The sequence below is a fragment of the Macrosteles quadrilineatus genome, unplaced genomic scaffold (assembly GCF_028750875.1).
Source record: "Macrosteles quadrilineatus isolate MER2022 unplaced genomic scaffold, UCM_ALF_1.0 Scaffold_9__3_contigs__length_116548681, whole genome shotgun sequence".
Taxonomy (NCBI): Eukaryota; Metazoa; Arthropoda; class Insecta; order Hemiptera; family Cicadellidae; genus Macrosteles; species Macrosteles quadrilineatus.
Window position 1 is genome coordinate 188,474 of NW_026542602.1, and position 12,977 is coordinate 201,450.

Below are 12,977 nucleotides of genomic sequence, written 5' to 3' on the forward strand. Positions count from 1 at the left end.
AACCTGTGCTCCAGGAGTGATAAGTCCTGCAAACAACTACAACAGCTGAGCCTTTCACTCAATATGGAGTAAACATACTGAGTTGAAATTTGAAAAACAACTCTACTATTGACTGAAGGAGCTAGTAGCCAACAATCACATCTAAATATCGTTAGGTATTAAGAACGTTTGAACAATAGGTAAAGGTAAAGTACAAAACAAAAATATGCATTTTTTGTAATATTTTTATATTTAAAAAATTAAGATTGGAAATGATAATACAAACGGTTAAAATCTATTTACACTAGAAGCCTCTCGATTTCATGTTGAATGGCTTGAATCTGAGGCTTGAGTTGTGAGCCCTCGTTCATTGTTACTGAGCAAGCCACGACAGGACGAGACACTCCACAAGCCCGTCCCAGCGCTGCAACATGTTAAGTTCAGCATTAGCGAAATCTAGGTGAAGATATGTGACCATTTCAACAGTTAGTAGAGATAAAGCCTATTAGGCCTACTCCTAGCGTTTATTTAGTTGACAGTTGACACAATGTCAGGGAGGACTCTTTACCAGTGATTTAAGCCTGATACCCTAACAAATACCACAAAGAATATTTTAACGAAGCATTGGATCTGTACGGGTTGGACACAAATGTTATTACCTATTTGAGAATTGTTTATTCAAACTTGGCACAAGAGCTTAGGACAAAGATGAATTAAGGATGAGTATAGAAAGAATGATGTGAAAGCGGCCTTAACTACTAGCTAATAACAGTTGATTCCTTAGCAGTGAACTTTAAAAAAATTGAGCATTTTGATCCAGTTATGAGTGTTTAGTAATTTTGCAAATCTATGTGCATACTCCACAGCAGTTGAATCAAAGTCAACTTTAAAAATACACCAATAAGCTGGGTTTTAACAACTAACAGAAGTGTATTATCTAGTTATATATCTGTAGCATCTAGGCCTAATAATAAAGCTTAACATCTTGCCTACAAGAAATATTGGGACTTTTACAGTTTCAATGCGGGTCCAACCAATAGGGAAAAGAGGTTATCCAAACCTTTTGAATTGTGGGTATTTATAGGCATGCACTGTGGATGCGATACTCCCTGGTGTGGATTAACGTCGGCACGAGTTAGTACTACGACTATCCGCAGTACTATCCCGATAATTAGACCAATTTGTATACACCAAGGAAAAAATGTGGTTCAGATTCCACTATAAACTGTAGAGGTCCCTTAGTTGCCATTAGCTGTATGGGCTATTAATTAACAGGTTTGTCTAAGGAATGTCTGCATCAGTCACTAACAAGACTACAAGATCGCGCCACTCATCCTACACTCATCTTTATTCATACTTGGCTTAAAACACCTACTTTGTATGGTCGCCATTTAATAAGAAAGTATCTAAAGTCTATTCACAACTAATTAATCCAACACAAACAAACCTAAATTTTCCTTGATGGAAAAATAACACGCCTTAACTTTTTAGGGTCTGCAGAAAAACTCAATGATGTAGACCTACCTCGTATGCATGCAATAGGCTTAACTTAATCATAAACTCTACAGTGGAAATAAACTAGAATCGTGCATCGACATACCTTGCTTCGATCGCACAAAGACGTACGGAACGTTCTTGTCTTCACACAACAGTGGGAGATGCAGCAAAATCTCCAATGGGACAGCATCAGCCGCCATGACGATGAATTCTGACTGACCTCTGTTGAGGGTTTTGGTGGCTGGATTCAAAAAAGTAAGTTAACATTCACGTAATATGCAGCTACTCAGATAAAAGCTAAATGCTATATGAGAAAGCTAAGCTAATTGGATATAGGTAAAATCCTTGGAATTAGCTTACTTTTAAAGAAGTACAGGTAGGACATAGACCGCCGACCTATTTTGTACATGCCAAGGTAAGGTTTTTTCCCTTACTACTTGGAAAACAAAACATAGTTATTTGAACTCCAAAATGACATTCAAATCGTTTAGTTAAGCCTATCATGAAAACATAGTCACCAAGCAATCACTGTATAAAATCTAGGCATTCTTTTTTGGATGTACCGATGTACCCTATATTGGGATGTACCCTGTATTGTGTTTTATATGTCTTTAGTGTGTTACGTGACCTCTGTACTTCTAGGTAAACTAGCTACAGTACTACAGTATCTCTTCATTATACAAATCAAAACTCTGATCTAGAGCTTTTCCTGGATAAAACTTATTATCACATTGGGAATTTTTACTGAGAACTCCCGACTATCCAACTTTGATTAGAATCAAGAATCAAGAATCAAGAATATTTATTGTCATTGAAACACAAATAACAGTGTATTGACAATCGTCACAACTTAGATCTAACATGAAATATACAATGTCAAGTGAAATGCATATACAGATATACATACATAGTTATATAATAAGAGAATAAACAAAATTGTTTAATACATAATCAAAATCTTAACACTAGACCTCAAAATTTTTTTGCATTGAATAACATGAGTGAAACTGAAATTTAAATAGATTGATCGAAAGATTTAATTGTACATTTCCCAGCATATCTCAAAAAAGTCTTCAATTGTATAGAGTCGCTCATTAATGAGTACATTTTTTATTTTATTTTTGAATTTAGTTTCTGGCAGTGACTTTATATTTTTTGGTAAATAATTATAGAGCTTGGTTGACAAATACAACCAGTTTTTCTGTGAAGCAGCATACTTAAATTGTTGAACTCTTAAATTGCATTTGTTTCTTGTATTATAGGAATGAAAATCAGCATTACTAAATGAGTCTAAATTTGAGTGGACATAGCACAGAGAGTGTAATACATAAAGAGAGTAGAGAGTTAAGACACGTAAATTTACAAATAAGGATTTACAAGACTTTCTATAAGGGATATTACAAACTAACCTAATTGCTCTTTTTTGCAAAATAAAAAGTTTTTTGCAATATGAACTAGCTCCCCATAAAACAATACCATATGTTAAAATACTATGGATTTGTGCATAATAAACATTTAACAATACATAGTTATCAACACAGTGCCTTAACCTTCTAAGCATATATAAACCCTTGGACAATCTCTTAGCAATAAAATCTACATGGAAGCTCCAGGACAGTTTAGAATCCAACCAAATACCTAAAAACTTTAAAACATTGTTTTCTGAAGTATTACCAACATTTTTATTGTAGCTAAAATACAAGTCATAAATTTTCTCCGTATTAAGAGATAGATAGTTAGCAGCACACCAGTCCTGGAGAGTCAAAAGACTAGAATCAAGTTTGTCTACTATACCTTGCTTTGAGTTATCAACAATTTTTAAACCAAGGTCATCTGCAAATAAAAAGCCATCGATGCCTATTCTCTCAACACTAATCGGTAGATCATTAATATAGATATTAAACAAGATTGGTCCAAGTATAGATTATTATTTGTTTCCTTATTATTATATTTATCTAACATGCATTCATTTGTGAATCAAGAGACTATTTATTATTTAATTACTTTGTATTGTATTGTATTGACTTAGCCTATTGCTTTGCTTAATGGCCGAATAAATCATTGAATCATTGAATCATAGAGCCTTGTGGCACACCATATTTTACCAGTCTGCCCCTTGAAAAAGTTCCATCCTTAAATACAAACTGAGTCCGATTCGTTAAATAAGACATTATGAGATTTACCGAATTAAGGTCAAATCTATAAAAAAGCAATTTTTTTTCCAAAATATCATGTTGAACTGTGTCAAACGCTTTTGACATATCAAAAGATCTGAAATTTACTCTATTTGATTTTTCCAAGTCGCTAACAACATTTTCAACCAACTTTATGACAGCATTTGATGTACTTCTGTGTGGCCTGAAGCCATACTGATTGTCAGTGAATATGCTATATTTTTCAAAATGTTTTGAAATTTGTTTATGTAACAGAGATTCAAAAACCTTAGATACAATTGGTACTATTGATATAGGCCTATAGTTGCCTTCAATGTTTTTATCACCTTTTTTGTAAATAGTTACTACCTTGATATTTTTTAGCTGATACGGAAAGACACAACCCTCAATCAGACACTCATTAAAAAGATACATCATTACTTCACTTATATAACTAGCAGATATTTTCATAAAAAAAGACGTCAAGCCGTAAATATCCAGACACTTACTATTGTTTAGATTATTAATTGCCAAAAACATGTCTTCAACTCTTACCTGCTGAAATTTAAAAACATTCATAGGTCTAGGGTGTTTATAAACATAAAAATCACTATCATTTACACTTAACGGAATACCATTGCTAACTCTCTTAATATGGTCAACAAAAAAATCGTTAAAACTGTTGGGTGTTATCTCTACAGGTGAAGTAGCAGGTTTACAGTTACTGTTCAGCAAACTATTAGTGATTTGCCACAACTTTCTTGATTTATTCTTTGAGTTTTGAATCAAACCATTAAAATAATTAACTCTTGCATTTTTTACAGCTACTTTGTACTCTTTCTTTAAAATCTTATACCTAGCTTTAAGCAGATGACAGTCATAACTCTTAATTAAACTATAAACAAATACACAGTTATCTTTCATTTTTTGTAACCTACTGTCATACCATTTGTTGTCTACTTTTTTGGACTTAGTGGAAGAAGTTACGAGAGGAAACGCTTCATCCACTGCCCACAGGAACAAATCATGAAAAGTCTTAAATTTATCTTGTATTTTACCTAAGCTATACACATCTACCCAATTGATCTGACTTATCTTATTTAAAAACATTTTTACATTAAAATCATTGACTAGCCTAACTAACTTTTTGGGCTTGTTCACCTTATCAACACTAAAATATGAGTTTAAGCTAAACATTATACCATCATGATCTGAAATTACAGTATGAACTACCTTTGAAGACCATTTTGAAACATGTATATCTGTGACTATATTATCAATACAATTTCCTGACATTGGCCTAGTCACATCGGTGGTAGAAATTGTTAACCCAAAACAATCAAACAAATTAGCCTATCTGAATCATTTGGGACCGTTTACAGTAATTACACATTTTGTTAGTCCTTATAAAATATTCAGTTGGTTTGATTTTACCAAAGTTTGGGGTATTTTACAGAAACATACATATTCCTTCTGTTTTAATATCTTCAAACGCATTTAACATATTGACAATTGATCTTGTTTAGACAAAATAATAAGTTAAATAGGATTAGGCCTAAGAAATGAAACTGTTACTAACCTAACCTATGAAACCAAACTTACTGTAACATTTCAAAATTCTGTTGATTATCCCCACATGCCTTTTCTATTATCAAATGGAATTTTGAAATGTTACAGCTTGTTTAGGTTAGTTTAGAACAGTTTCATTTAAATACAATATTTTTTTAAAATTATTTGTTGATACTGAACAATATTTATTTATCGTTGTTGTCAGCTGATTTGATGAATGTTTACTTTAACAGGAAAGTACCGAGCAATGATGTTATACTTAGGGTTTGTTTATTGTTTACCTTCATTAGCTCCTTTCCTAAGCTGGGTATAGTTCATAGCTTGCTGAATCAAAGCTAGGATTTTGGAAGTCAACGCAGCATCAGCCAAAGGGTAAGCTTTTGGATTCACTTCTTCAGTCTGAAAAAACCCTTAAGTTAATGAAATAAAAAAATCATGATTTAAATTACTGTAATAACTTTTTACTTTCAAACAACTAAACAGAAAATTATGTAAATCATCAATTAAGTTAGACTGGGAGCTAGCATAGACAAATAGAATAAATATAGACTGTCAAAGGAAGGTTCTACCTGTTTGAAAACCCCCGAAATATTATTTTACGGAAAATGTTATTGTCGGGAACTTACTCAAACTAACCGGTAGAGCAAGATGAACAAGAATAGGGCCAAGTAAGATCCGATGAATATTAACAGAGATACAGCCGGAAAAGCGTCAGAAAATCTAGTTAGCGCCAAAATGGCCCAAACTAGGTTAGGTTAGGTTGAGTTAAGTTAGGTTAGATTACGTTAGGTTAGATTACGTTAGGTTAGGTTATTAATAACATGGGTATTGTTAGTGACCTAACCTAACCTATCCCAACTTAGCGTAACCTAACCTAACCCAACTGACGTTAATCTAGTTTTGGTAATTTTGGCGCTAACTCGATTTACCGTCGCTTTTACGGTTGTATCTCGGTTGATATCCATTTGATCTTTAAAATTCTAGCATTTTATTGTTCAACTCGTTTTTCCATTAACTTAATTTGAATAACTTACCTAGGGACATAAACAATTTACGTGGATTTCTTTTTGTCGTTTGCCGGCGATTTTCCGGCCGTTTCTCGATAACTAATGGGATCCTGAAAACTCTTAGATATTCTTGTTAAGCTCGCTCTACCGGTTAATTTGAGTACCCACAATGTTATTTTCCGTAAAAAAAATGTTTTCAAGGCTTTCTCGATTTTCCGGGTAAACACCCGGACCTTTCACAAAATATTAAAACAGTACAGTGTGGATGTGAAGGGTCGTTTCCGAGAAAAACGACAACCTTTTTTTCAAACAGAGTAAATTTCGGACATTTTGAAAAAAAAAATGTTAGTTTCAGGTGAGGTCTGGAGGTCAATAATTAGGCCTACCGTCTTTTCCTGCACGGAGGCTCCAACTTAATTGCTTAGGCTACCAAGTTGGTTTCATTAATATGGACCGACGTTGCCTTTTTTGCCTTGGTGTTCCAATGTTATCTATTTATTTATTTATTTATTTATTTATTTATTTCAACGGACATCTCCATTTTACAGCATACAAACAAAACAATAAACTCAGGATGACTTAAATTGATAATAACAATTTTTGTGCTTAATATTAGAAATAAAATGAACAATATATAATGATCTAATAACAAACAACAGTAACAATGCCAAACCTAGCCAAACAAAACAAAAACTGACAAAATAACAAAGGTATACAAATAAATAATAATTTCAAACAACAACAATAAATAAAAAATATGAAACAATAACAACAAACCTACCATCAACAATAACAAATGATAAAGATAAATATATAGATTGACTAATAGAAATGTTTAAGTGAAATTTTTAACAGACAAGAGTAACAGTTTGAACAACAAAAAACAATTTTTAATTAGGACTGACTGAGACTGATGATCTTCTTTTTCAGTATATTTACGCTGTCTTGAAAAAAGTCGACATGCCTTGTCACTTTGTTGCCAGCTCCCTGGACTCGAACCATCGTGCTGTTTGCTGAGTAGCTAGTGCGGTGCTGTTGCTTGATAAACAGATCAGTCGACCTTGTGTTGGAAGGAGTCTTGAAATTGATTTGGCGGAGCATGTCAGGACAGTCGACTCTTCCGTTGATAATCTTGTGCAGCAGGACCGTGTCAGCAATGAGTCTACGTTCCTCCAGCGACTGAAGACCAAGTGCCAGGGATATAGTGTCAATGGGCACCTGAAGGTATGGGAATCCCATCTTGAAGCCCACCATTCGAACAAATCTTCGTTGAATTTTCTCCAGCTCATTTATTAATAACTTTTGATGAGGACTCCATATTGGTGAACCATATTCGAGAGTTTGCCTCACCAAGGCACAGTAAAGGGACTTTAGAGCTTCTGAACCGCTGAGCTGCTTTGAGAAACGGAAGATGAAACCGAGCGTTCTGTTTGCTCTACAGCATAAATCCAATACATGAGCTTGATAGTTCAATGAGGGCGTCAAGATGATGCCGAGGTCCTTAACTTGCTGCACTCGGTCAATATTTATGTTGCGAACTGAATAATTGTAGTTCATAGGGACTTTACAGCGATGAAAAGTAATGACCTGGCACTTCTTGATATTCAAATTCATCCTGTTGTCCTCACACCAACGATCAAGACTAGTCAGATCTCTCTGAATCCGGAGGCAGTCATCTAAAGAAGATATATAGTTGAGAAAATCTTAACATCGTCAGCGAAAAGCAGAGATTCGTTCTGAAGTGCGTCAGGGAGGTCATTAATGAAGACTGTGAAGAGATACGGACCAAGTAACGATCCCTGGGGTACCCCTGAGTAGGAAACAAATTCAGAGGAGAGAGCCGACGCATACTTGACATTGAGACGACGGTCAGACAGATAACTGGCCAGCCACCTGACGAATTTGTTTCCAAAGCCGTGGTCTTGAATTTTCCGCAGCAGAAGGGTGTGGTCCACCGTATCGAAGGCTTTGGAGAAATCCAAATAAACAGCATCAAGTTGTTTGTTTGAGGCAAAGGCTTGTTGAACTCGGGTTTGGAGAAGAATCAAGTTAGACACTGTTGATCTTCCTGTTGTAAAACCATGTTGTTGAGAGCATACAATCCCTGCAAGTTTATGTTTGATTCGATCAAGGACAAGGTCTTCAAATACTTTAGATATAGAGGAAAGAATCGAGATTGGCCTATAGTTAGCAACATTTTCAACTGGACCAGTCTTATGAATCGGTACCACATAAGCCCTTTTGAATGCATCAGGAAAGATACCAGAGTCCATTGAGGCATTAAATATGTCACAGATTGGTGGAGCCAGTAAACACCTGTTGTGTTTCAATACCCTTGGAGGTATGCCATTAGGACCCCAACCTTTAGTGTCATCGAGCTTTTCAAGTTTCTCAAAGATTTCACGTGGGCTAAACCTTAAAGTTTGGGAGTCTCCAAGGTGACCAAAGGTTGACACTTCAAATGATTCCGTAGGCTTTGTAAAAACTGAAGAAAAGAAATTCTTGAAGAGGTTGCACATGTCGTCAGCTTCAGTTGCGATGGAACTATTGTAGACAAGACGGGATGGTATTGTGGAAGACTTTTTTAAAGTGTTGACGTGACTCCAGAAATAACGGAGATTCCCAGGGATACCCTGCTCAATTGTTCTTAAGTACTTCTTATGTTCGCTGACTGCCAGACTCTTGCACGAAGCCCTAGCATTGCAAAGGATTGGTAGTTGTATGCTGTTGGCTGTTGCTTATATTTTTTGTGAAGGATTTTCTTAGTGATCACTAGATTTTTTAAGTCGTTGGAGAACCATCTAGGAAATGGAGAAGAACCTACCCTTCTTAAAGGCGAGTTTTCCTTGACAACCTCAGCAATTACAGAAAGAAATTCGTCAGTGGCTTGGTTTAGATCAGGTGTGCTCAAGACAGACGAAAAATCTATAGAGGAAAGAGATCTATGGACAACATCTAGTCGGCATCTTTTAAGGTCGTGTGTATACTGCTTCTTCGTGGAGGTCACTAGTTTTGTGGAGGAGTTGTAAGGCAAAATGATGGATATAGGGGGGTGGTGTCTCTCTTCAACATTTAAAAGAAAATCGTTTTCCAAGGACACTGTAAAGTTCATATTAGAGCTGAGTACTAAGTCTAATAAGACGCCTCTTCCATTAAAAACGTGATTAATTTGTTTGAGACAAAAAAGTTCCATCAAAGTAAGAACCACTCCAGATGATGGAGTGTGGCCTCTGTCCAGTGGATGGTCCCAATTAATGCCTGGAATGTTGAAGTCACCGACAATAATGATATCAGTAAAATTCTGGCCGGAGGACACGACTTCTTCAACTGAGGAAAGAAAGCTGCTGTACTTGGAGACGTGCTGATGTGGTGGTATATAGCAAGCTACTAGAAGCCAGCTAGTGCCTTTACAAGGTTCAATTTTAACCAGCAGATGTTCCACTTCTTTTACATTTGATATCAAGCGAGTCGAAGCTATATTATCTTTGATGGCAACTAAAACACCTCCTTTGCAGGACTTAGAACTGGTTAGTGGAGATCGATCACACCGGTAGATAGTAAAATTGTCGGGAGATATTTCTGCATCGAAGACATCATCTGAAAGGTTTGTTTCTGTCAAGATTATTATGTCAAAATTACACATAGAAATGGATAGTTTGATGCTGCCTAATTTACCCCTCATGCCATTCACATTCTGATAATAAGCTCTGAGATGCCCGTTGGATGTAACTAGTTTTTTGACTGCTTCACAATCTTGGGAACGCCACTGTGGTACTTGATGGTGAGGTCCTTTTCACCTGCCTTCTTCCTTTCTTCAAGCGTTGATAAAAGTTCAGTTAAATGCGTTCGCTCCATTAGTGTGCGGTCTCGAGTGATAGCAATGGTGTGTCCAGGAAAGGCATTTGCACATTTATCAGGATGAAAGTGTCTGAAGAAAGTAAAGGCCTCTTCAGAGTCTGCGAACGAGAGTTTAACTGGGCGAGGTTTATCAACAGCGTGCTTACCGATTCTCATCACTTTTGTGATGCGGAGATTATTTAGTTGGAGGGCGTCAAGAAGGGTGTTCATGCATTCCTTGTCGTGATCAATTTTTGCTTGAATTTCATTTTTTGTGGATTCAGGAATCCCGTGTAGAATAGCGTTTTTACTTCGTTGGGATCTATCATTCATTTCTTGGATTAACGTATTGGGGTCGTTAGACGGAGTTTTCTCTAACAAATCAACTTTAGAAACTAGATTATCGATTTTAGCTTCATTTGCAGACACCCGTGGTTCTAGTTTCGCTATTTGTTCTTTTATTTGACCAATGTCGGATTTTATTTCGGTAATTCCATGAGACACTTCAGTAATTTTCTCTATCTTATCAGACCAACTATCGATCTTGTTCATTAATTTATTGAGGCTAGTCGTTAAGACAAGTAGGGGATCTTCGCTCGGGGATGCGCAATCAACTCTGCCGCAGTACCATTTTTTGTTGGCATCCTTAGAGAAAATAGAGTATTCGCTCTTGGATAAATTTACACAGATGCGATGAAACCAGCGAGAACAGTTAGATTCACATGCAATTCCCTCTTCCGAATCCAGAACCGTCTTCATGCATATTTTACACGTTGTCTGAGAATGAGCCATGTCCTGTGGATATTTAATTTGGCCGGGGAATATTTAACACAATGGGATCCTTTTGAGAAAATCCCTGGTTAGCCACTCAATCCACCAGCAAGAGAGCCAGATAAATGGAGTTTTTATATAGTATTAAAAGTGGAAGCAGAGAACGATATCTATAAGGCTGTGGCCAAAAAGTAGAGTAGCGCAGATCCCTCCGTGGCTCATGTGACGTCAGAGCTTGTTGACAGTAACACAGGGGGAAATGGAGTTGACCAACACAGGTTAAGTTTGCAGACAATTTGTTGTTAGCAGCTAGGGTAAGTGTCAGTTTGTTATTCGACAGATAATAAAATGAGAAATTGCTGGATTTTACACATATTACAATGAACTCACGAATCAATTAGATAAGGACTATGCTGCAGTGGAGACAGAGGAAGAGTGAGAACTGTGTTTAACCCGCTAAAAGTGGGAGCAGAAAATCATGCATCCGATAAAGTCAGCCATCTTGAGTTTTTTGTCTAAATTTTTAGACAAAATACTGTTATCAATGGACTGTTATCAATGGAACACCAATCCTTCTTTGTAACGGTCTATTTAAAGGCACTGAATTCTCTGCAGTGATACAGGAATGACTGTCACACAACTGTGTCGCTTGGTCAGTGGATATGATTGTTGGTGACGTCATATGATTATTGGAAAAACTGTTCTTTACTTTGTGGTATCACTGTAAGTTATGCACCCTAGGCCTATGTATTATCCATTATGCATTATCCTATTAGCTTATATATTTGTTCAATTATAAACAGTTAATGAAAAATCTGTTTTTACTTTACTTTCACCTACAATCATAAGAAAATTTAACTGTCGCATTTATGTTTAAGCTATTTCAAGAAAAATATACCGGTAATAATTTTAACTAAGTTATTGTCTTCGCTATAGACCGGTGCGACATTACAAAAGGTGGAGTTAAATATTATGAAACAAGAATAGGCTAAAGCCTTTATTATTTACAAACAAGATTGAAGAGTATTACAAAGTAAATGATCACTGTTTAACAGGTTTGTTTCCATGGTCTGCGCGTACTGTTAACCAAGTGACAGCCAGTCTATAAGATTAAATTGTAAAGGCTACTTTGGCCCGTGGCAATAATCGCGGCGTCACATAATATAGGCTAACTTATGCGACGCTCGTTAGTGAACGTGTTATTGGCACTCGTGAGCCAATGATGGTGACATGCTGGCTGTGTTAACTAATTTAAAACGTTTAGCTGATGAGAATGTAAGTCTTCCTAAATACGCCATTTCTATTATCATACATGGGCAATCTGTAAGCTTATTATATAGCCTAATTTTAATATAGGAATTCCACACAACACCATCTGTTGAGCTTTACCACTGTCCAGTCCACAGTAGGCCTAGGCCTAGTAGGTATAAGTGAAGAGATGCCTTCACCAGTTTGGCAATCGCTCACAATATCTCGAATTGTCCCATAATTTGATCCAGAATTTATAAATTAATGGCCGAGTATACCACCTTGCCCTAGGGTGGCAAAGTCTAAAACCACGTGTTTCGTTTTAGTCAATGCTACGAAGGATGTCCACCTAATAAATTTTGTTTGTTGGACAATCTAAAATTTGTTGGACGTTCTAATCTCGTCAAAACTATTATCTCAGACTTACCATTGTGTGGAGCAGCAAGTTAAGTTCACAGAAAAGACTAATTCAATCTGAAAAGATATCTAGATTATTACAAACTCTCGGCGACTCAGGTCGCTTCACTGAGTTATATTTTCAAGTTATTTCTTGCAACAGAAAAAGGCAAAAATTAAACTGCAATGTTAAACGACAACGACACACTAATTGTAAACAAAAACAGGCACCAAATAGACGCGAACTTGAGGCGGCCGTAATAAAAACGTAGTACGGACGATGTACAGCCGGCAGCGTGGGTACTTTGAGGTTATGTCAGTTTCTGTTTACATGCTAAAAATAGCTTCCGGGAAAAACTCAAGAATCGAATGCCGTATTGACCATATCCCGTAGCATCGACATAAATTCGACCTTGTAGGATAGCGACCATCATGGATCCCACCCCACGACAAAAAATTGGGAGAATGGGCAGTAAAAGAACATGATTCCCCAAAAATGTGGTGTGGTTTTGATAGTGTC

At 36.3% G+C, this 12,977-nt stretch overlaps 1 protein-coding gene across 1 annotated transcript; it reads right to left on the bottom strand.

Annotated features, from left to right (window-relative positions):
• Positions 1-218: 218 nt before the first annotated feature.
• LOC129004191 (NHP2-like protein 1 homolog) lies at positions 219-12,713 on the bottom strand. The gene is made up of 4 exons (XM_054432663.1): positions 12,489-12,713; positions 5,480-5,597; positions 1,580-1,717; positions 219-403 (listed from the first exon to the last, which is right to left on the bottom strand). The coding sequence occupies exons 1-4, from the start codon at positions 12,489-12,491 to the stop codon at positions 279-281; spliced, it is 384 nt and encodes a 127-aa protein (XP_054288638.1). The 5' UTR covers positions 12,492-12,713; the 3' UTR covers positions 219-278.
• Between the last annotated feature and the right edge of the window lie 264 nt (positions 12,714-12,977).

Bases quoted from the DNA above. Each gene is read 5' to 3' on its own strand.
- LOC129004191 (XM_054432663.1), bottom strand. The intron at 1,718-5,479 runs GTAAACAATAAA...TTTTGAATCCAG, and splicing joins TAGGAAAGGAGCTAATGAAG to CCACCAAAACCCTCAACAGA. The intron at 404-1,579 runs GTATGTCGATGC...AACATGTTGCAG, and splicing joins CTTTGTGCGATCGAAGCAAG to CGCTGGGACGGGCTTGTGGA.